This window comes from Helianthus annuus, chromosome 6 (genome assembly GCF_002127325.2).
Source record: "Helianthus annuus cultivar XRQ/B chromosome 6, HanXRQr2.0-SUNRISE, whole genome shotgun sequence".
In the NCBI taxonomy this organism is placed as follows: domain Eukaryota; kingdom Viridiplantae; phylum Streptophyta; class Magnoliopsida; order Asterales; family Asteraceae; genus Helianthus; species Helianthus annuus.
The window spans coordinates 15,659,322-15,684,546 of record NC_035438.2 but is presented as its reverse complement, the minus strand read 5'-3'; the positions used below and the strand labels follow the sequence as shown (position 1 = coordinate 15,684,546).

Genomic DNA, 25,225 nt, shown 5'->3' with positions numbered 1-25,225 from the left:
TGAGCCATGAGGTATGCCAATGATAAAAAAAAAAAAAAACCATCATCATCACACTCAGTAATTCTCACCAATAGTAAAGCTAAGGTAGGGGTCTGAGGAGTGTAAGATGTAGAAAGTCTTACCTTTATCCTGTATGAATAAATAGACTGCTTCCAGAGTTCCAGTGATACCATCGGCTCGATAGTAGTTTTGAATCAAGCCTTGGGCATAAGGCACACAACACTCAACAATCGGGACAAACGCCGATTAGTGCATATACCCTTTTGTCGTTCGGCTATCAGTGCTACCACATGATGCATGATGCAAAATTAGTAAAATAACGTTAAAATTAGTCCAATTTTACTTTTGCTCCCTCAAGGGCCCACACATATATGAGCACGTCACGCGTCAGAAAAAAAAAGGGTAAACATATGAAAAACAGCAAATAAATTAATAAGAAACAGTTTGGTAATATTTTATCATGATGTTTACGTTAGGGGCGGCTAATGTTTTTCAGGACCTAACACACTTTAATGAGAATGCGTTTTACACAGTTTTATCGTTTTTTGGTGTTACTTGAAAAAGTGATTAAATAATGAATGACTAAACTGAGGGGGTAGGATAAGGTCTTATCTACAAAATAAAAGGACCAAAGTTCCTTTATCCAAAGGACGAATGTCACTTAGGGGCTATTTGTTTACCTTTTTTTAATGAGGCTCTTAATGGTTCAGACCTCTTATTTGTTCAGCACTTAATGGTTCACACTGTTTGTTTCACGAGCGCAAATGTCTAAATGGTTCAGATATTTGTCTCTGAATGGTTAAGATTTATACAGAGTCTGAATGGTTAAGACCTCTAATCTGAATTGGTCAGACATTTGCCTCTGAACGGTTAGCATTATATAGGCTCTTAATGGTTCAGACCTCTTACTGGTTCAACACTTAATGGTTCAGACATGTTACTGGTTCAGCACTTAACCGTTCAGATGTTACCAAACGGCTCCTTAATATGTGAAGATATGATATTTTTAAGAAAATCAAAATTAAAAATAGAATAAACAAGAACTGGATGTAATTTATAAATTTTGAGTGTTTGGAAACATTTTGACTCCTTGATTTTTAAGAAATCATAATTAAAATTAGAATAAAAAGAACTGGATGTAGTTTAGAAATTTTGAGTGTTTGGAAACATTCTGATTCCCTGAAAAAAGTTAAAAATAAAAAAGAATAATAAAAATTAAAAATAGAATAAAAAGAACGGGATGTAATGTATAAAATTTGAGTGTTTGGAAACATTCTAGATTCCTTGAAAAAAAAGTCCTTGAAAAAAGTTAAAAATAAAAAAGAATAATAAAAATTAAAAATAGAATAAAAAGAACGGGATGTAATTTATAAAATTTGAGTGTTTGGAAACATTCTGATTCCTTGAAAAAAAAAACTTAAAAATAAAAAAGAATAATAAAAAAGAAGAAGAAGAAACAAGAAGAAAATACAAATAGATCGAGAAAGAAAGTAAGAGAGAGTTTTTTTTTTTAACGACAAATTTGGATCAATGACAGACCACTGGAGAATTATCGTGTTATCAGCGGAATCACCCGATCATATTCATCACCACTAGCCATAATGCCTATACACCAGTTCAGGAGGAAACCCAAAATACGGGAAAACGAATACTATTTTTTTCTAAAATAGATGTAACATTGTCTAACGGCCTAATTTTAACAAAATGATCCTCTAATATTAACTAATATATAAAACTATAATGATCTCTTGGTTTAGTTGTCAAAGAGGAGGTGAGAATCTTTGCTTCTTTTGGAGGTCTTGAGTTCAAATCCAGACAAGAGGGATTTTAATACTAACTTGGTGATACTAGCATACTAACTACTAGCCTGATTAGCGACATCCTAACCGTACGCTGTTCAAAAGAAAAAAAATATTTTTACGATAAATCCGAACTTTCTATCTATGTATCTATGTATACGTATAAAAAAAGACTTGATCATATTTATTTCAAGTGTAATACATAATAACGAAAACATAACTTTTTATCCTTCTTTCTTAACGGCCTGAGATTCCCTCTATCAAAAAGCCAAAACGTGATTAAGTTGCGAAAAATTGATTCCTCATGGAAGAGATAGAGTTGCATAAAGTTGGATTTAAATGTTGGCTAAACCATTTGGTATAGACTCTTACCTTTTTAGTAAAAAGGTTTGGATTCCAACTACAAGCAAGGGGATATTTTGATTCAATTTAATAGCTAGTATGAGTTGTGTACATTAGCCGTTAAAAAAAAATATGTACGCTAGACTACCTTTGCGTATCACCCTTTTAGTCATGTATCATCAACAAAACACATGTGTCTAAAAGGGTATATACCATAACTTCAAAATTTGAATAGGAGTTGTGTACATTAGTCGTTAAAAAAGAAAAGATAAGTTGGAAACATTATGACCATGGGGTATGGTGGGGCGGGGGTTTGGGGCATAGGTTGACACGTGGAGTTCAAGCCCCCCCGCTGGTGAGTGACGTGTCTGTGGGGTATGGCGGGGCGTGGCTAGCCCGGCGTGGCTTGGCTTGGCCAGCTTTATTAAAAAAAAAAATTAAACATGGCCAGCTATGCCCTAGCCAACAAGTCAATAAGAGCCGGCCACATAGGATCGCTAGCATGCCCCACATCCGGCCTTAAACTCACGCCCAAGGGACCACGCCCAAACCCAAGCCCACCTGAGGTGGTGACTTGAGCGTTTCTCTCCAACCCACGCCCCAACTCCCGCCCCATACCCCATAGTCTAAAGTGTCATGTATCATCAACAAAACGCATGTTTCTAAAATGATATATACCATAACTTCAAAATTTTATGCTATTTAGTTAATTACGGTTCTGTTGTATTTTTTATTTAAATTGACATTTTTAAAATGTCTTGTTGCTGATTACATAAATTCGTTTAAATATTACAATAGTATGTTCACTTTATAAAGCTTATTCACTTTTTGCATTAAGTTTTGAGACGTAGTATTGATTATGATAGCATGTGAACATGTTATAACGGATCGTATAACTTTATAGACGTGAGACGCTCTTGTAATGAGTTTTAACAGGCCCGGCTTTGTGGGCTGGGCAGCCCGGGTAGACGCCAAGGCCCAAAAGTTTTATAGGGCCCAACAAAAATTTAGGGTCAAGATTTTTAAATGAGCACTGTTATCTTAAATGTTTAATAAATGACTTTAGTATCATAAATGAAGCTAGTTTAGTGGTTAAGATACTCAAATTTGAAAACCAAGGCTATGAGTTCTAAACCCTTTCTTTACATTTATATTTCCTAAACAATTTTCAGTTAATCCCATCCATTTTTTATTTCCTAAACTGTTTTGAACTATCAATTCACTTAATTAATTGACCCTTCGATCTTGTTAACAAGATGATTATATGATTAATTAGTTAATGTTTTGGGTTATAATCTTGAGGTCATGAGTTCAAACCCCATGATAAGCATGTCGTATTTTGGTTTCTTGATATAAATTTGATGAGTTTATATTATACCAAATTTTTTTTCGTCCGGGGCCCAAATTTTTTGTATCATTCTCGAAGACGGCCCTGAGTTTTAATATGCATGTAAAGTGTGTCAAACTTTTAATGTTTGATACATTCTTGTAACACTTTTAGAGAACATGTAGATAACAGTTCATTGTAACTATTACAACTCTGCATCAAATTTTTAGTTTTTATTCATTATTGTAATGAGGGTTGATACACATGTATATAAACGAATTCAAGAATACCGATAATCCTAAAAACGACAGTACTTCACGATGATTTTTGAATATATTAGGACAATATAGAACTAAATGATAAAAGGAATAATGGATTTTAATAATCCTAACTATTGTCCGTTGGCCAGCAACGGTCCTAACTTCAAATATTCTCACTGGCAGTCCCATCTTTTCACATATTAGCCTTCAATGGACCCTTACTAACAGAACCCTAATGGCGTTAGTCTCCGGTCGCCGGAAAAACGTTTATGGTCGGAAAAAGGTTCCTAATGGTCCGATCTATGGTTACAAACATGTTTGAAACGAAAACTTTGAGTTTTCTGGCTAAAAAGTTGAGTTTCCCGGCCAAAAAGAAGTTTTCCGGTGAAAAAAAGAGTTTTTCCAACTACCTTAATAATTAGGTTTTCTACTAGAAATGATTACTAAATGTGTGTAATAAGGTTACAAAGAGGTTTGAGTCGAAAAGGTTGAGTTTCCTGGCAAAAATGAGTTTTCCGGTCAAAAAACGTTTTTCCGGCAACCGGAGACTAACGACGTTAAGGTTCTGTTAGTCAGGGTCTATTGAAGGCCAATATGTGAAAAAGATGAGACTGCCAGTGGAAATTTTTGAAGTTGAAACCGTTGCCGGCCAACGGGCAATAGTTAGGACTATTAAAATTCATTATTCCTTTATAAAATAAGAGGTTATTTACTAAAAAACGTACATATACACTTGTTATTAAAAAAACGTACATATACACTTGTTATTAATCTTTAAAAAAATTATTATTACGTCTCTTATCAAACAATCCTTTTCTACTCACCGACCTATGTGTAAAAGTGTTGATATTTCAAGTCCATGTCACATCAAAAGTTAGATTTATATAAATAATAACTAAGAAAATTAAATCAAGAGTTGAAAGTGACATAGTCAACAAGGCTAACAAATCAGGATTCAAAGTTTTAAACTACTCTTGTTAAAATCTGATTTTGAGAAGACTTTCGATCGTGTAGAAGGAGAGTTTGTTAGGACCAAATGGGCTTTCGGTAGAAAATGATGCCAACGAAATTAGTGCATTTGACTCAGTCATCATGCTTGACTTCAATCATTTATTCTCATATGAGGAGGGATCTGGCAAAGAAAGAGACACCGGTTAATTTTCTTACAGACCCGGTGGAAGGGAGGTCTATCTTACGCCCGGTGACGTACTAGTTTTTTTGTTGGGAGTACGGGAAACATGCTTGTGTAGATCTCATATGTGTATCCCCCTAGCTGGCTTCCGGGAAAATGAGTTTGTAGTGGGGCAAGCGGTACTGAAAGCAGAGTCAAAGAATGTGGAAAAACACGCGAAAGCTTGTGAGGATAATCAGCATGCCTTTGTCCCCCTGGCGTTTGACACGTTCGGCTCCTTGGCGCCGGAGGCGGTTCGGTTCTTGGCTAAAGTTCAGCGTGTGGTCCACAGCAACTTTTCGACCCCTCAGGGGCTAGACTTTGTTTTTAGTAGATTAGAGTTTTCTATTCAGAATGGGATGGCGGCGCAGTTTGTTGTTCGTCTACCTGCTATCCTTATGTACTTTACCTTGGTGATTGGAATGAAGTATATTTAATTTGGAGTATAAAAAAATCATTTATTTCTTTTTACTATAATTAAATATGAAACATAATAACCGTTGTTAAACTGAAGCTTTCCTTAATTTTACGGTTAAACCATCACAAAACTATAGATGATGAAAACTCGAAAATCGTGTAAACAGGTGAACGAGCATGAGACGTTTATTCTACAGTTCATACAAACACAACGTATTAATATTAACCTGAAATTTCTTTTATTTTCTTTTTCTTTTACATCATTTTATCTAATAAATGGGGATTAAGACTGATGTCATAAGGTAGCCCTCCCCTAATCATAGACATTTATTTTAAAAAGGGTGATGTCAATTCTTCAAAAAATGATGTCATTTTTTTTCTAAAACACATACATGACTACATACATGTACACATGCATACATAAGTTAACCAATAAAACTATTTTCTATTTAAAATTAAGATTGTAATTACTTTTAATTAATACCAATTCTTGCATTTGATTGGGCCAACCCTTCTCCCCCAATTAAACCCTTCTCCTCCTTGCACACCATTTTACCCAATTCAAATTCGAATTTGTTATGCAGAAATCGATACTCCATTCAATATGCAAGATAGTCTTTAAATATTCAACATCATAATCAGATTTCATATTCCTCTTTGCCGTTTTACCTCTTTCGTATATTTCCGCTCTCCTGTATTTGTCATTGCAACCATCCAACAATGTCTAACGATTCCTGCAGTTATATTCATCAAATATCTACCGAGAAAGATACATGGAAGTTGAAGGTGCGAGTATTACGATTGTGGAAGCAAGCGTATCAGAATGACAGGATTTTCATGGACGAAAAGGTATTCTGGATAATACAAATTCTTATGTTTTTATTTGTATTTATTTATAGAAGATTTTATGTTTATGTTTTTTATCTTCTGTTTTAATTAGGGTGATAAGATTCAGGCCACCGTAAAGAAGGTGTTGATGTGTGTGTTTGAAAACCAGCTTGAGGAGGGTAGTGTGGTGTTTCTCCGCAAGTTTGGTGTTGGTGAGATGAATGACAAGTTTCCTGTAATCAAGCATTCCGATAAGCTCATATTCTACCGTCATACCAATGTCAAACGTTGTGAGAATTTCGACGGACCTTTATATGGTTTTCAGTTTGTTGACCTACATGAGATTATAAATCGTGAGGTTGAAGTTGAATCAACAATGGGTTAGTTTTTTTTTTTTTTTTGTATTTCACGTAACTAAATATACCTGCTCATTTATTTTATTGTTGATGTGTTAATGTTAGTTATCTTTGTGTTTTGCCTTTTTAGATGTGATCGGTTATGTTGTATCTACTACCGATATGGAAGTTTTTAATCGTTCTGGAAAGGAAAGCAAGAGGATAAGTTTTGAGATTGTTAACTTTACGTATGAAGTTGCATACCTTTTAGGTTTATTGTTATGTTTGTATCTGTTTTATTTTCCTTTTATGTTTTCTTACATCCTTTTGTTCTGTTGTTAGTGGAGACACCATTGGTTGCACTTTATGGGATAATTTTGCACAACAGTTTTCCACTTTTATTCAGGGTTATTCATGTGATGCCGTTGTCATTGTTCTAATTCAATTTGCTAAAGTTAAGAATTGGAGAGGTACTCTATAACCATCATTTATCATCTATCATAGTATTCTAGTAGAGTGCCCGCTCGATGCGGCGGGGGCCACACTTTGCATTGCGGTACGCCGGTACTCGTTTCTGGTAGTTTTCTTATTCGTATAATATTTATGATAACATTATTGTGGTGGATATATGTCATAAGTGTTACACATATGTAAAGTTTTGTTTTTTTATAAAAACTAATAATCAAAAGACAAAAAAAAATATTTTTTTTTTATAAAAAGAATAATCGAAAGACAAAAAATAAAAGATAAGTTGTTATAATTGTAAAGTATGTTTATTTTATTGGTTAAATTATAAAGTATAATTTTATTCTTTAAAGTTCATAACTTTTTTTAATATCCACATAGTACTCATCCAATAAACTTTATATTTAAAATTTTCGTTTTTATAAAAATAAAAATTAGTATTTGACTCGTAAGTACATTTTAGACCTTTAACTTAAATTGTTAAATTTCGTTTTTTACAGATATAAAAAATTTATATTTTTATAAAATTTCAAGAATTGTTTTTATAAAAAATATGATGTTAAGAATTTATATCTTTATTTGACTTTATATCATACTAAGTTCAGATTTTTCTTCCTAACAAATCTTATCTATATGAGTCAACTTTTAACTTAAAATCCCTAAAATTATGCAACACAATCTACCATGTATCTAGTCAAGTTGGTAAAGAATTCTTTTGAAACTGACTAATATTATCTATAACAATATAGTTAAACTTGTAATTCCTAAAAATTTGCAACACAATTTAGTATTTATCTAGTAAAAATTGTAAATTTTTGGAGTATTTTATTTATATTACTTGTTACAAAAAAATGTTAAAAGAATTATTTTTTATAAAAACAAAATGTTTTGTTTATAAATAAAGTAAAAAAAATTGTTTTACACATGTAAAGTTTCGTTTTTTAATAAAAAATAACAATCAAATGACAAAAATAAAAGATAAGTTGTTATAGTTGTATAGTAAATTTATTTTGTTGGTTAAATGATAAAGTTTATAATTTTATTCTTTAAAGTTCACAACTTTTTTTTAAATATCCACATGGTACTCATCCAATAAACTTTAAGTTTAAAATTTTTGTTTTTGTAAAAATAAAAAAATAGTAGTTGACTCGTAAGTACGTTTTACACCTTTAACTTTAATTGTTAAATTTCGTTTTTTACATATAAAAAATTTATATTTTTATGAAATTTTAAAAACAGTTTTTATAAAAAAAATATAAGATGTTAAGAGTTTATATCTTTAATAATTTTATATCATAGTAAGTTCAGTTTTTTAGTTTAGCTTTAAAGTTTATTACTTTATTTTTTTAATTAAGAAATGTAGATTATTAGATTAATATCCAAGAATAACTGCAATATTTTATAATTTCTGCTTGACTATATTTAATTGCAATATCTATTTATTGCAACTTTAGGATATTAACTTAAATAAGTTCAGTTGACTTATAAATTTATGATACTAACTTTATTTTGAACTTATATTAACACAAAAAATAAAGTTCAAAAATAAAATAAACTTTATTTATACGTCTAGATTAAACATAACAACTGAAAATGAAAAAAATCATAAAAACACTTGATAGATTTTATATTAGACTGCATGAAATCTGTTCCGCTTCTGAAATGACACTCAAGGTATTTTTAATCGAGTTTTCAGGTTTGTGCTTGAATCGACAGTATCTTCTAATTCCTCTTCTTTGTCATTGTACTCGGAATCGTCTAAATTAATAACCTCACTCCATTTCCATTCGGAGAGTCTCTTGGATCTCTTCCTTTGAGTCTCAAACTTTTGATCCTTGAAAAGGACAAAAATTGAATACAGAAGTTAAAAAAAGATTAAATAAACCTTAAAATTAGCTCTTCACTAAATTCACGTTGAAGATTAAACTTGTATGGATTAAACATTGCACAATAAAAAATAATATCAACACTTTTATCACCATCATCCTACAATAAAACACACATATAATAACATAACAAACATGTTAATATGAAAGATATAAGCAAAAATAATACTTAAAAAACAGCAAAATCAATACCTTAGAAGCTTGTTCGACTACTGGGTTGTTTAAATTGGCATGTTCATCATGCAACTGAATCTGAAAAATCAAATAAGTTAAACATTCACATAAAAGTAAATAAAAGAAAACATTTATTCACTGCTGCGATATAACAGAACTGACATTAGAATTTTCAATCTCGCATGCTTGGTTTTTCGCAGCAATTGAATTCAGAAATGGATCCATTTTTTAACTTTGTTTAGCAATATATATTGAGGTGTCCTGTTATGTATTTATAGTAGTAACTATAGAAGTGCATTAGGGTTTAATTTTAGATTTGCCACCCCTTTGTTTAGGTATTGTGGTTAGTTTTAAATTTTTATAAGATTTATCTAGGTATAGATATTAGGCAGTTTTAATAAAATAAAATGTAACACGTAATATCTTCATTTTATGTTAGGTACTTTTAGTTCTTTTTGTTTTTGTTTGCATAGATGGTGTAACACCCCGTGTTTTCGAATGTCAAAGTCAAAGTTAAAGTCCAAGTCAAGATTGACTTCTTTGGCTATAGTTAGTCTACTTTAGGTGTGCATTTTCGTTAGTTGTATTATGTGGAGTAAGTGTTATTTCAAAGTAATTGAATGAATCGAATGTTTATCAACGCGAAACGTTTTACGACTGTGAATAGTAGGAAGTAACAATGCGATAAAGTCAGTCAATCAATAATCAAGCTAATCGAATCATCAAGCGAACTCGAAACTCAATTATGCGACTTTGGTGTTATTATACGTGTGTGTGTGCCTTGCGTGTTACCTGTGCGTGTTTACTTTATGTTATGTGTGGTGATCAATCGAATCGAAACTCGAAACTCAATCGAAATTGAATCATGATAATTGGTGGAGAATGGGCAGTGCAAGATGTAGATGCTTGTATGTAGATATAGTGGTTGGGATTAAAAGTAATTTGAATAGGAAACTCTATCGTATTCGTATCGTCTTCAATTGGAATCGAAATATCAGAAATCGTCGCACCGAACGCTCAAAGCAGGCTGTTGATCGATCAGGCTCCTAGCCGATCGGACGGACTGTCCGATCGAGCAGGCTGTCCGATCGGGATGCCTGGCCAATCGGCCAGCCCTTTCCTCTTTGGGAAGTCTATAAATAGCCCTGTCATTGTCATTCTTTCCACTTTTAGAAACTCTCTGACCGACCAGCTCGTGCACCCCTTCTTTTCTCAAATTTCTCTCGATTCCGGTAAGATTTCATCCTAAATCTTGTACTTCCTTGATCAATACACACTCCTACACATTTCTATCTTTCAAATCTTAACTTTTAACCGTGAAATCATCAAGATCTAAGAGTTATAGGATGATATCATCATGGGGTCTTGAAGAACTTCATGTTTTGGCTTCAATCCACCAAGAATCACTTGGATCCAGTCGATTTACACATAAATAAACAAAGATCTGTTATAGATCTAAACATACACTGTGTAAAGGATTGAAAGAAGGATCCTCCAACTTCCTTTCAACTCTTTTACACTCAATGCCTTCAAACCGGTAGAAACGGAGCTTGAGCCAACTCACTAATCATTCTAATAAGTTGTGTGGTTCGAGATTCGGGTTCTATCTACGAGGTTCACCTATTTCGGGTTAAATTATAAACTCCGTTCCGAACCGTTCACCGGCCGGACTTGGGTGATTCCTGTCCGAGCAAGGAAAACGAGTAAGAACGAAGGTTCCATGGTCCAACTCGATGTCAAAATACTTCGATATAACGTCAAACCATCAGAACAACCAAGTGTTAGACAAACAGGCCGACCAGGTCAGGATGCTGACCGATCGGACAGGCTGTTCGAACGAACAGCCCAGCCGATCGGACAAGTCAGCCGATCGACCAGGCCAGCCGATCGGCTAACACATGGCCCCACACTTTGACAATTTCATGAAGTCTAGTATTGAATGAAGAGCTGTTCGATCGAACTACGGTTTGGGTTGAATTACTCTTCGGATCATGAGATACTATGCTTCAACACTTAATCGATTTCCAACTCGTTCGACGTATTGGAGTGCCACCCGATCGAACATGTTGTCCGATCAGGTGACATCCTGCTGAGGACTTATTACTGAAGTACCTAACCGATCGGTTAAGCCGGCCGATCGAACGGTCCGTTCGATCGATTGACCTGAAAGGTAAGGACACTTCAGTGTTCTCAAATACTACAACGAAAACTTCAAAAGGACAAGCCATCATACACAAACACATCCTACTCAAAAGGAAGAAACAATCCACTGGAAAAGTCCAACCGATCGAGCCTACCGGCCGACCGAACGGACTGTCAAACCGAACGAACAACCCGTCTGATCGAACCTACCATTCGATCGACCAGGCTGTTCGACCCACCAACACTTGTTTTCGTTTTACGCGTTACTCATAGCTATGCTATCGAACTATTCAGGCTAACCCTACTCTCAAGCGCTCCCTTCAATCCATCAATCGCTGTGAGTATACTCGATCCCTTTTTGCTTTAGCACTTTTGGGTGTTACATACGTTACTTATCTAAACCACAATCGAACACACTACTCAACTAATTAAAACGCTAACCGTTCTGCATGTATTACGTGACTAAATGAATGCTTGTTGTTATGTTTACACGTGGAATGCTGTCTACATGCCTTAACGACGATAGTACTATAGTTTGGACTCAGCACCCGTTCACCCGGGGGTTGTTAAGGACAATTACTTGCATGGATTACGGTGGTAATCATGTATTGCGAACTGCCTGGGGCAGTCAACCCGCAGTCATTGGTATCGATAGATCCATGTCGATAGTTAACATGCTTCGTTTTCCTCTGTGTACGTGCTGGTTATGCGTAAACTATTTTGAACTCTGTATGCTATTATCAAACTTGTATGCTCACCTTTACATTTTATGTATTGACTTTATTTTAACGTATGTGACAGGCAATTAGGATGCTTATCTGCTAGGAAGGCGAGCTTAGAATAAGCGTCTAGAGCATAGTTGTCTGTAGATCTTGCAGATCGAGTCTCTAGAGGCATTTGAACAATTATTATATTTATATTTGAATCTGAGTTGTCGGAACAGGACATTTGACTAGTTGTTATCTGTAATAATTTATTTTACTATTTGGGATACGGTATGGGACGTATTATTTAAACTGAATAGTAATGATAGTTGTTGTGGAAACTTCTGGACAATCTGTTTCGCTCAGTGCCATACCCCGATGATTCCGCCATCGGTTGGGGTGTGACAGATGGAGCCCATCTTTGTAGATTAGGCGCATTAGATCACAATTATTAATTACTTGTACATTAACGCATTATCGACTTGTGCCTTTTAATCTGTGCGTCGATATTGAACAAGACAACTACCGAAACGTCGACAAAAATGTGTATGTCGTCATGCTAACTTTGGATTTTTTTAAGCAGTATAGTTTATAAGATATGTAAAGAATACATAAAAAATTATAAGTTTGTTGTGGAGGGATGAATTGTAACTAATTATCTATATTAAAACCCCAGGGATTTAAATGTAATAAGTTTAGGGGCTAAAAAATAAATAGTGTTTAAAAGACCAAACTACCCTCATTTTAGGGGTCTTTCTATAAACAAAGGGGGTGAAAAGTTCTTATTTTTTGTGTATCTTAAAATACCCCTCCCTCATGCATTATAATATAGTATAGATATTAATTTCTTAAATATTACTGCGAAAGTTTAAAGATGTTTTCTCATTACTTTTGTAGGCAGCCCAAATATTCAAAATGCATTTTTTGGTAGTCGTTTGTTTATCAATGATGATATTGAGGAAATTACAAGTTTCAGGAATAGGTCAGTCAATCTTTATCTCCATTTACATTTGATAATTTTTAAAGATTTATAATTACTGTTTTATTTACAATTAGTGTCATTCCACTTATTATTTTCAATGATTGTTTACTGTTTTCTTAGGCTCATTGAAGGTGGCCAAGTTGAAGGATCTTCACAGATTACACCAGCTTCGTTGTCCAGTCAAACTTTTTACTCTTCTCGTGAAGAATTCCTGAAGAAGTACGAGAGAAAGTCTGTCGAAGAGATTTGGGACGTCGCTGTTGTAAGTCATCGTTGTTTATTTTTTTGTAGTATTTATGTTCACAGATTACACCAGCTTCGTTGTTTATCTTTATTTGCAGGAATCTGTCTTTGTTGTTCTTGGTACTATAAGGTCCGTTGAGGAAGATTTTGGATGGTTTTATGTTGGGTGTTCCAAGTGTAGCAAGAAGGTGATTCCTGCTTCTGATCATGCTGGTGGCCTTGATGATATAGATGCAGATGACGCTGCATCTGATGATGGTGTACTTTACTGTCCTAAGTGTAAAATCCGTTCTCCAACAACTATCCTTAGGTACCCTTATTCTGATATTTTGTTCATTTCAACATTTGTTTAAAATCATATGTTTTAATTTATTAATTTTATTATAATTTTTGTAATTCTAGATACAAGATACGTGTGAGGGTTCAAGATGCAACTGGCACTATATCTTTTGTTATGTTTGACAAGGATGTTTCCAAAGTTATAGGGAGGTCTGCTCGTGATATACATGATCAACAACTTAGGGTATGTTTGTAAAATTTATTTTTTTAATATATAATAAAAAATAATAATACTCAATTATTACTCTTAGGATGGAGAGGAAAATGTCCGCCCAAGGGAAGTTAAACAGTTGGTTGGCAAGTTATGCATTTTCAAAATTGAAATTTCAACTTTCAATCTGACGTCCAACTATCATGTTTACACTGTATTGAAGCTGTGTGATGACAATGAAATAATAAAAGTCATGTTGCAAGATGATGCCGCCGAGCAGGTTAACTTATATTCTAATGTAATCAATATATCATTTAAATTTCTAATTATCTTTTTTAGATTAAATAAATCTAACTTTATGTCATTTTATTAAAATACAGGATGTGGAAGATGTCAATTCTGAACCCGCATCTGGATCCTTTACGTGTTTGAAGGTAATAAGTTATAAATTCTTTATTAAATTCAAACATCCTTTTCATAATAATTTTTTTTCACTATTATGCGTTAGGATATTTTTTGTTTGTGCATAGGAGGCCTTTTCTTTTACCGAAGACTCGGAAGTACCAACTTATGCTGCCAATGATGATGCCACAAGTCCTCAACCTGCTAAACGTTCAAGTGATGTTTCAAAAGATGAAAATGGAGACTCTTCTTCAACAAAACGAAGGCTTCTGAATGTCAAAGTCGAGAAGTGAACGTTATTTTTATTCTGATTATGTGTTTGTTTTTTTTTTTTTTGGTATTAATCGTTGAACAATTTAATTTTGCTACTTTCTCTGCATATTTTATATGCAAGTTCTGAACAATTATTCTGGTCCTATTTTTCGTTTAATGTTGATCTGTTAAGTTACTTTTTGCTTGTGTTGTTTATATATTTTGATGTATTTATTCATGTTTTTGAAGTTTTTTAAATCATTTAAAGTAGCCTAAATTATGATGTTAACAAAATAAATCTTCACATTTAAAATGGCAGTTTTTTTTCTCTTTAACCTAAATCTTGATGTTTTCAACATCAATGTTGATATTTTAAATGCCTCTTCATTTTATCTACTTAACCTAAATCTTTATGTTTACAAAATAAATCTTGATGTTTTAAATGTCTTTTCGTTTTCTGTTAAGTTTATCTACAAGTGTTTTAAGTAAACATTCAATGCAGGCATGCAGAAGTTATGATAATTATTTAAAAACCGACAAAAATTAATAGCAAACAATCATTAGGTTAAACAAAGAGCCGTTCAAAATAAATTATGTTAATTAAGTGTCATTGGTAATTGTTAATGTAATTAATGTAGACATAATTATTAAACTTTAAGACTCACCTTTAGCTAACCTTTTTTCAAGTTAATACCAAAAGACAGCATTGGTAAGTGTTAATCTAATTAATGTAGACACAATTATTATACTTTAAGTCTCACATTTATCTAACCTTTTTCCAAGTTAATAAGAAAAGGTACCTAATCATTGTTTTATTTTTTGTAGCTACTTAATTATTATGTTTTCTAATTAATGATAATTATACCAAGTAATTACATATATGTTTTAGTTTTAAGTACATCATTAGTTTCATCCTCATTATATGCATTCGAAAATGAATAGTCACACCAGAAATCAGTTTCATCAAAGCACATCCAAACCTCCTCTTAAACGTAAATCTTCAAGTTTGTTTCAACAATCAGAAGTTGATGCTCATTCTAATGCAGTAAACTCACGTCGGTAATCAGAACTTCATGCTCATTCTAATGCAGTAAACTCACGTCGGTTAACAAGAACACCTCTAACAGATGTTACAAACGGTTAGTTTATAGTTCATCTTCTATAACCAAGTTTATTGTTTTATTTAGAAGATATGTCATTCACTCTCTTTTTGCAGTTCCTGTTGAACGTGTACCTAAACACAACTACAAACGTTTGTTGCTTGAAGAACCGTTGGGAGTAAAAAAATCCGATGAATTTATACATAGTAGTTATCGTCGTAATAAAGGAAAATCTGCTACACCTCTTCCAAATCCTAAAAACATGTTCATAAAACACATCAACATACTTCAAAGTGTACTTTGTCACCTGTCACACTTTTTTCTTCCACCATCTCAAACCTCAATACTTTGTCCACAGACATCCCCGTTTTATCCAGTATGTGATGCCAGTCCGTAACCATTACCAGATGGGTGTCATCACCAGGTTGTCTATCATTTGTCCTGACACGTAGGGGTACCAGAAACCTGACATGACCAAACGACAAGACTGCACAACCGTACCTATTCAGCTGGTTGTCTCGAACAAACTTTTTTAGTATAGTCTATAAAAGTAAATCATTGATTTTATTATTCGTTCTTCATAACCCTTAGTTTAAGTAAAAGTTAAAGACAACATTATACGAAAATAATTTATAAAAAGCAAAGTTGTTATGTAAATACCATGTAGTTTGTCTTTGTCACATGATATTCAACCTTTTTCTTGTATGATGGACGCCTTTTGTTGTGATGGTGTTTGGTACAGCTGCACTGATGTTCAGCCGTTACTTGCAGTCCAACCCCGTCTTTGTTGAAAATGTTAACATTGAAGTTAAAATGCTCTTCTGGGGTACTTCCCATGCATTGAAACAGCAACTGGCAGCCCTCCTCAATGTCATTCTCGAAGCAAAATGTGGTCCATCCTGACCCCATAAATCCACCAGCTAAACCCTTTTGATTTTCTGGAGAGAAATCATAACAGACATCAACCTTTGAACTTTGTTTCGGTCCGTGTACTTTTGCATGTAAGTTGTCAATCTTTAACTGCCTCTCAGACAACAACCACAGCAACCCATGCGGTAAATCCTACAATTTTCATAAATTTCAGAAACATTATAATACATTTTACAAACAATGCAACATATATATTATAACTTTATTTTCAAATAAATAGATACTGACAAAATATAAAAACAATATAGGAAATTTTAACCTGCTTATAGTAAGTTTCCTCCGAAGCCCGTACCAAGCAACCATGCACATAATCTTTCCCCGACCGATCCTTTCTAATTTCAAAACCCTCATTGCTCAGAACAAATACTTCAAATTTTGCTTCTTTCACTTTTTTAAAACAAAGCTTCTCTATGTTCTTGTGTTTGTACGACTCAAGAAACCGAATCCACTCAGAACCGTGTATCTTTCTACTTCTATGACCCATGTTTTGTACAGAAACTTTATACTTAACCCCTAAATAGTCAACCACCTTTATCATTTCGCAATCTCTCGGTATTTGGTTAGTTAATATCCTTGGTAAAACCTATACATACAATTCAATTACTGACATTGAAGTCTATTCTATAAATATAAACACAATTCTAAGAATGTATCTTACCAATCCGTCTTCCTTCAGTTCAATGACATTCACAATCATGATAAAATCCATTTGAAATTCAAAAACAAAAAGTAAAAATCAAACAGTTTAACACAAAATCAGTTTTATCTCAAAATCATAATATGTAAGCCCTAAAATAAATTTTAAGACTTTCTATGACAAAGTCATATCTTTCTACTGCAAGTCGGTCCCCACTACCATCCATATTACACTAAATTTCCAAAGATACATCTTTGTCCCAACTTGAAACATCAATGTTTTTTAAAAAATCAACACCTATATTCGATGACAAATCAGATATATCAACACTGTAAACCTATTGCAGTAGTTTTACACAAGAATTCTACAAGCAATCCGAAAATATTCAACAAACTATATTTCAAACAACATTACGTCAGAATTTTACTTAGACGCAACTCATCCAAAACAAAAAAAAAGTTCATATAATTATAAAACTAACAAAACAACTTTGAATACAGTTTATGTATTTCAACATCACCACATTATGATTTTGATGCATTTAATCGAAATCAAGAAACAAAAACCCAAATGTAAAACCAACAAAGTAAAATAACGAAGATAACAAATGCTATTACCTGATCGGAACCTTCAATAGTCTGATCGCCGATGTTGGAGAAGAAAGTGAACAGTTTACTTGTGATAGAGAGTTCTTGAAGAAAGTTGTATTGGGATTGTTAATATTAGTTTTTAAAAACCTTTATTATAATCAGGATTGTTAAAAACAGTTATTTAATTAATCAATGTTTTTATATTCAATTATAATCAATGTTTTTTTGTAAGTGAAGTTTTTATTATTTATTAGGAAATTTTATAAATGTATATGTTTTCTTTTTAACTTTTAATAAATTAATAGATCAAATTTTATTAAACAAATTCTTTTTAATAGAATGTAAGATGTATTCTTATCTCATCCACTAAAGAAAACCCGTTTGCTACACTTAACTAAGAAGAAGTATTGTTTGGGCCAAACCTTCTTCCCCAACCTATTCTTTGATAATTTCTAAACGACAAAAACGTCATCACAACTTTTGCCAACAAAGTATTATAATTAGTTTTTAATGTCTCATATTTTTTAATGTCTTATTACCATAAGCTGTTTAATTATTATTTATTTCATTATCGATTAATATTTATCGTTGTAATGCTGTTAGCAAATGTAAAATGTTCATCATATGACATTTCAAATTTTCTATCAATTAAGGAATTATTTTTAAAACATTATATACTTACGATTGATTTGATAGAAAATTTGATCTAATTGACTAAAACAAACTCGTGTGTTACACGGGCCATAAGCTAGTATTATATACTAGGTTATCATCCGTAAATACTTACGGGTTAGATATTTAAATTTATTAATTACAAATGTTTATATAAAATCTCAAGTGAGCTCCAAACTATCATTTTTTTAATTTCGCATCTTCCATCACATGTTAAAAGTGATTTTTTAATATAGATACTACAATTACCAATTTTATGAGAACAATGATTTTTTTTTAAATCTTTTTTGTCTTTTTGCATTTTTTTTTGTTTTGTTTTTTTGCATTTTACTTTTTACCCTCAACTTTTAGCATTGATACTTATAACCACTTGGCTTTTTAAAGACTTCGTAATTGAGTTTTACGTGTTTATTTTTATACATGTGGGTATAAATTCAAGTGGATTTCCGTTTCAATGTAACTTTTTACCAGAAATAAGTCGGGTCAAATATAATATGTTTCTATGCTTATTATTATGTACATTTTGGGTTGGTGTACAGTTTGACGTAAAAACTTTTTTTTCTTTTGTTATGTCTTGTAGTGTAGTTTATATTTTTATTTGTATGCTTATAAATACGATTTTGTTTATATTTTACGTTAGCTCGCGGCATAAATTTGTGTTTGTCTTTATCTACGTTTTACGTTACATGACATTATAATTCCGCCTTTTTGTTTTACGATTTTTCTGGTATTTGTCATCATTTTCTTGCCGCTTAGCATGGTTTTACGACCCCGTAGCCACAACACGGCGGGGTGGGGGGGGTAAACACTAGGTATGTACTAAAAGTGTAGGATGGTAGTAACAATAATGAATTTCGTGTTTTGTTTGTTTTAAGTTTCGTGTTTTCTTATGCCCCGTTTGCGGTGTGCACATATAATGTATATATGTGTGGGTGCTCGGGGGGCAAAAGTGAAATGGTACTAACTTTAACGTTATTTTACTAATCTCGTGAAAATAACATTAAAAGCGGCAGATGGTTAATCATGCATCATGTGGTGACGTTGATAGCTGAAAGACACGGGGGTACATGCACCAATCAGTCTCTGTCCCGATTGTTTAAGTGTTATGTGTCTTAGGTCCAAGGCTTGATACAAAACTACAATCGAGCCGTGGGTCTCACCGGAAGCAGCCTCTCTATACCTACGGGGTAGAAGGAAGGTTATCTAGATCTAGCCTCCTCAGATTCTACCTTACATTTGCCATTGGTAGTATTTACTGAGTATGATGATGATGATTGTTTTAAGTTTCAATTTCACACTTATATTAAAAGTAATTTAAGCTTTTAGCCAATTTTTTTTATCTAATAATATTGCCCCGCTTGCGGTGTGCACATATAATGTATATATGTGTGGGCGCTTGTAACATCCCAAAAAAAATGGGTTTGGTAATTTAGACCCGGTTACTATTAAGAAACGGGTAAGGTACCATTAATGAGAAAAGTTAACCTGAAAAATGAGGATTTACTAGGAATAATTAACCTTGTTGATTATTGGTCTCGTTAGTAGTAAGCGAAGAGTTGAAGCCTTATTTAATTAAAACGAAACATGAGGGACAAAAGTGGGATAACTTGAAAGTTGTTGTGTTAAAAGAAAACAACACACACACATACACACACATCGTGTGTGTTCATGAACGAGCAGGGAAAGCTCCCATGGAGCCAAAACCCTAAACTTCATAAAAATCTCCAAGTTGAAAGGCTAAACGAAGCCCAAATTCACAACCGAATGTGAATTAACGATCACCTTCACAAGGGGATCATAAGGTATGTCTTAAAACTTAGATTTGGTGACCTTGTTTGAAGTGGGTTATAATCAATCCATGAAATTGTATGAAATTAAGCATGTAGAGGTGTTAGAAACACCAAATAGAACTTGTGTTATGAATAATTTCAAGTAATTGGGTGATTTAGAATGAAACCCATTGCATGAGTGTGAAGATGATGATCATGATGAACTTGAAGATGCTATAGTGTAATCTTGTGTTGTATAAGGTGTTGCATGATAGAATAAGATAGTTAAACTTGAAGTGAAATTTATGATTATGAGATTTTGTTTGAATATGATAGTTCATAAGATGAAATAAGGAAGAACATGCTTAAAGAACTTGTACATTATGCTTAGGAAGTAGTACGCACGCCAAGTGTTTGATAAAATGTCTAAAAGACAATAATAAGAGAAATTGTATGCAAGTAATGGGTAAACATATATAGTTCATGTGAAGATTATGTAGGGATGATGTTGAGTATGCTTTATGCTTGTTTAAATGGATTAATGATGTTGAGTATGCTTTATGTAGGTCGTATGTTAGATGTGAATTTGGTATGGTTGTTCATAAGTATAAGCATATATGCTAATAAGAATGTGAATGTAATGACATGAGTGTATAGGAATCATGTCAAGATGGATGGGAGCGTTGAAGGCTAACGGGCTACGAATACTCAATCAAATAAGCGAACGCAAATACGGGCGCGCAAGGTAAGTGAACTCCGAACTTACCCTTTCGTTTGGTAATGTATTTATGATATATGTTAATTGTTGAATGTAATGTAAGAAGATATGGGTCAATGCTATTACTAATTTAAGTTTTAATGGAATGGGTTGGAAGTGGTTAAGAAAGAGATTCGGTTAAGTTTGGGTAAGAAATGGAACTTACATAATGAAATTATGACTGAATGAATAAGATGAGTTATTTGTATTTGAGGACATGTTCATATAAATGGAAGCTATTGTACTAATCGTTTTCTATTGAGAGTTAATGTGAAGTATAGGCATGTTAACAAAGGAAGCGAAGGTTGACTCCATAATCCGATGCGAGTAATCGAATGGATGGATGAAGGGGCTAGTATAAGAGAAAGCATGATATGTTGACGCGCTATTATGCACGTGTTAAGATTTTGCATTATGTCATCGGTTGCTAATAATGTGATTGAATGTGGTGACTGCAGGTTATACATGTTTGGATGTTTCATCATGAAGTGTACGCGGTTGAAGATCGAGTCAAGATATGGATTGTATGTGGGTGTGTACGTAGTCACTTAAATTGAGACATGTATGTTAGTTTTGGATTAATTTATAAAAAGAGATTAATGTATTTAAATGAAAGAAAGAATATCATGAAGAAAATTTTAGGTATGTATTTTCCGCTGCAAATCTTAGGTTAAAACGTGTTAGGACGTTACAGCGCTCGGGAGGCAAAAGTGAAATGGTACTAACTTTAACGTTATTTTACTAATTTCGTGAAAATACGTTAAAAGCGGTGGATGGTTAATCATGCATCATGTGGTGACGTTGATAGCTAAAAGACACGGGGTACATGCACAAATCAGTCTCTGCCCCAATTGTTTGAGTGTTATGTGTCTTAGGTCCAATGCTTGATACAAAACTACAATCAAGCCGGGGGTCTCACTGGAAGCAGCCTCTCTATTCCTACGGGGTAGAGGTAAGGCTGTTTACATCTAATCTCCTTAGACCCTACCTTATCTTTGCTATTGTTGAGATTTACTGAGTATGATGATAATGATGATGATGATTTTTTATCTAATAACTTGTGTTCGTTAAAAAGTTGAATACATAGTTGTGTTTACTTTTTGAGTAAACTGCCAAAATGGTCCCTGAGGTTTGGTCACTTTTGCCACTTTAGTTCAAAACTTAAACCTTTTGTATCTAGATCCTTTTGGTTTCAATTTTATTGCCATTTTCATCCAAAACAAAATATGGTCAGATTTTTCAGTTAACATCATATTTTTTTTTGTTATCTTTTTTCTCCCTTTTAATGAATGGCAAACTGGTTAAATTTTGTTAATTTGTTATAATAAAACATTAAAAGACTATTTTGCCCTTCATTAAAAGGGGGGGAAGACAAAAAAACTGGATGTTAACTGAAAAATCTAACCAGATTTTGATTTTGGATGAAAATGGCAAAAAATTGAAACCACGGGGACCTAGATTCAAAAGGTTTAACCAAACCTCAGGGACCATTTTGGCAGTTTACGCTTATTTTTTTATATTCCAGCATAATTTTGTAAAAAAGCGTATTATCTTGGCATGATAAGCTATAGCGAGTGTCCGCACCGTGACAAACTGAACCGGTACATGTGAATTTATCTGTTTAGGCATATCATAATTTTATTTTTTGGATTTCCTTTTTCAGTTTTTTTTAAAGGTGTGAATTATTCGTGAATGTCAGGAGGTCTAGCATACGTTGTTTTAACCGGGTCCACGTTAGAGAGCCCCCTCGCACAATAGATCCCCAATTTAAACTCCTATCACCCATACTCGAACTTGAGACCTCGAGGAGAAAACTCATCCAAGCCCATCATAGGTGGAACTTAAATACCCGTGGCCATAACTAAAGCACTAGTGATGATGGTTAAACCCATACCGAACTTTAATGAAAATAAATAGGTCAAACCTTAGATATACCAAGTCTACTCTAACCCTAAGCATCTAACAAAATTGGGTCGGCTTGGGTGGTCAGAGAAGGAAGTGTTCCACGGCATTGTCATTCTTACCTGTTGGAGTATTTGGAAAGCTAGGAATAGTTTGGTTTTTTCGAGGAAGCCTTTTAAAATTGACGATGTTTTCAGTGAAATAAGGTCTTTGGGTTTTGTTTTGTAGATCGAAAGATAGATGTATAGCTTGAAAGGATTGGTGTAAATTTGAAAATATATAATCGGGGTTATTGGTTTGGGATTGGCCGCTCGGTTTCGAGCTTGCTTTTGTTGTTCTAATGAAGTTGTTTAAAAAAAAAAACAAAACAAAACATGTTCACAAATTTAACCTGACCCCGTTTTAAGTAAAGACAAACCCATAAAATTCATCTCATATTTGGGTGAGTAATGGAGACAATCACCCAAGGATAATGCCAATTGGGTGGAATCACTTTACATGATTTCGTTTGTTTGTTAGCGATTTTTATAAAATTATACGCACATGCACTATTCCCACCACTAATTCCCCATCCATCCTTCTTCTTCTTCTTCAAAAGTCAATAACTTTTCGATTCATTTCATTTCTAGGGTTCCAGTTTCTCCTCTAATCGCACAACAAATTGATCATCAATGGATGCAGCTCAGTATATACGAAGACACCACAGGCATAATCCCGGCCGTCAACAGTGCGCTTCTGCCGTCGTTAAACACATCAAAGCTCCCGTTGATATCGTAATTCTCTAACTCTCTGTATATCTGTAACAATCTCTCTCTCTCTCTCTCTGTGTATGTATATCTGTAATCTCTGTATGTATATTTGTAATCTGTGTGTATGTATATTTGTAATCTATGTGTGTATGTATGTATGTATGTATATTTGTAATCTCTCTGTGTGTGTATGTATGTATATTTGTAATCTATGTGTGTATGTATGTATATTTGTAATCCGCGTGTGCTATGTATGTGTGTATATATATCTGTAATCTGTGTGTGTGACTGTGTGTTATGTATTCAGATTCGATCTACATGATGATATATCAGTTTAAAGCTATATATATCGATGTTGTTCGATTATAAGTTATGGAGAATTTGCACAATTTTGATCTGTTTAGCATGCGATTCTGCTGTATACGCACATGATTTACATAATTTTTGTGTATTCGCTAGTAATTCTAGATTTATCCTCAAAATCATCTGTTTCTCTAGATACTTCATGATTTACGTACAATATTTTAGATCCTTCTTGTGTATTCGCTAGTAATATGCACAATTTTGATCTGTTGAATATCTGATATGTTTTCCGTATTTAGTGCAGTTTAGACAGTTAGAGGTAGTTATTCGTCTACGGATCTCTAGTTTAGCTTTTCACTTAATTTTTGTGAGATATTTAATTTGATTATTGTAGTTGAATGAATTTGCAGCCTATTGAAGAATTGTTGATTGACTTCTGCTAATCTCTATAATTGATATTTGTTCAGGTTTGGTCATTAGTTAGGAGGTTTGATCAACCTCAAAAGTACAAGCCATTTGTTAGCAGATGCACGATGCGTGGGGGTCTTAACATCGGGAGTGTTCGAGAGGTGGATGTCAAGTCAGGGCTTCCAGCCACTACCAGCACAGAGAGGCTGGAGCTTCTTGATGACACTGAGCATATTCTCGGCATCAAAATTGTTGGCGGTGACCATAGGCTAAAGGTAAATTAAACTCGAAACCATATTGTTGGTGGTGATCAACTGATCATCAACCAATTTCATTATCTGAACATTTTTGTTGTTGATCATTGCGCAGAACTATTCGTCGATCCTAACTGTCCATCCAGAGGTAATTGAAGGAAGATCCGGGACGTTAGTCATAGAGTCATTTGTGGTGGACATACCCAATGGCAATACTCAAGATGAAACATGTTACTTTGTGAAAGCCCTAATTAACTGCAACCTTAAATCTCTTTCTGATATCTCCGAAAGAATGGCTGTTCAAACTCAGATGTGAAAGGACGAAAGTGCCCTCGCCCCTCATGGTCGTGCGATTATCAATCAAACTTTCTTCTCTTCATTTGGCTTGCTTTTAAGTTGATATGTATAATTTGGTGATAGGCACTAGTAGTAGCAGCTCATTGTTTGCAGGATTGCTCATAACTGCAAACATTTGGTAGCGGTTTTATATATATTATGGTTCTAAATGTCACTATGTGTTAGCTTCATGTGTAATTTTCTTAATGATATATATAGTATTGTCTAAAAATATTAGATATAATGTTTTTTTTTTTTGTTTATGAAGTTTACTTTTCCCAAAAAAAAAATAAATAAATAAATAAAAACATAAAATGTCTAAAAAACATAACTTAGTGCCTTAGTGGAAGTCATGTAGTTTAATCATTGTCTTTATATTTTGGGAAACACCATGTGGTGTTTTTTTAACCTAAATTGAATGAAATGACTTGCTAAAGAAAATAATGATATTTGCAAGTAGTTTTGGAAATATATGTTCTTTTCAACAGGATTGAAAGTGGTGGATATAAATGCTTAAAGTATTATGTATCACTTTATTAGACATTAAATGTATTTTAATTGTATAATTTTAATCATATCTAATATAAACTTTATTATGC

General features: G+C 33.3%; 2 protein-coding genes and 1 long non-coding RNA gene across 3 annotated transcripts; all 3 read left to right on the top strand.

Annotated features, from left to right (window-relative positions):
• Positions 1 to 6,036: 6,036 nt before the first annotated feature.
• On the top strand, positions 6,037 to 14,260 carry LOC110944439 (replication protein A 70 kDa DNA-binding subunit C-like). The gene is made up of 11 exons (XM_022186104.1): positions 6,037 to 6,165; positions 6,257 to 6,524; positions 6,631 to 6,727; positions 6,822 to 6,949; positions 12,748 to 12,832; positions 12,953 to 13,094; positions 13,174 to 13,385; positions 13,478 to 13,598; positions 13,666 to 13,845; positions 13,946 to 13,999; positions 14,096 to 14,260. Exons 1-11 carry the CDS (start codon positions 6,037 to 6,039, stop codon positions 14,258 to 14,260), a joined length of 1,581 nt encoding a protein of 526 aa, XP_022041796.1.
• Positions 14,261 to 19,820: 5,560 nt separating this feature from the next.
• LOC110863781 lies at positions 19,821 to 21,278 on the top strand. Its single transcript, XR_002549361.2, has 3 exons — positions 19,821 to 19,950; positions 20,575 to 20,662; positions 21,133 to 21,278. It is a non-coding gene; the product is annotated as an uncharacterized LOC110863781 (long non-coding RNA).
• Positions 21,279 to 23,025: 1,747 nt separating this feature from the next.
• On the top strand, positions 23,026 to 24,879 carry LOC110864828 (abscisic acid receptor PYL9). The gene is made up of 3 exons (XM_022113987.2): positions 23,026 to 23,349; positions 24,096 to 24,311; positions 24,406 to 24,879. The coding sequence occupies exons 1-3, from the start codon at positions 23,248 to 23,250 to the stop codon at positions 24,604 to 24,606; spliced, it is 519 nt and encodes a 172-aa protein (XP_021969679.1). The 5' UTR covers positions 23,026 to 23,247; the 3' UTR covers positions 24,607 to 24,879.
• Positions 24,880 to 25,225: the final 346 nt, after the last annotated feature.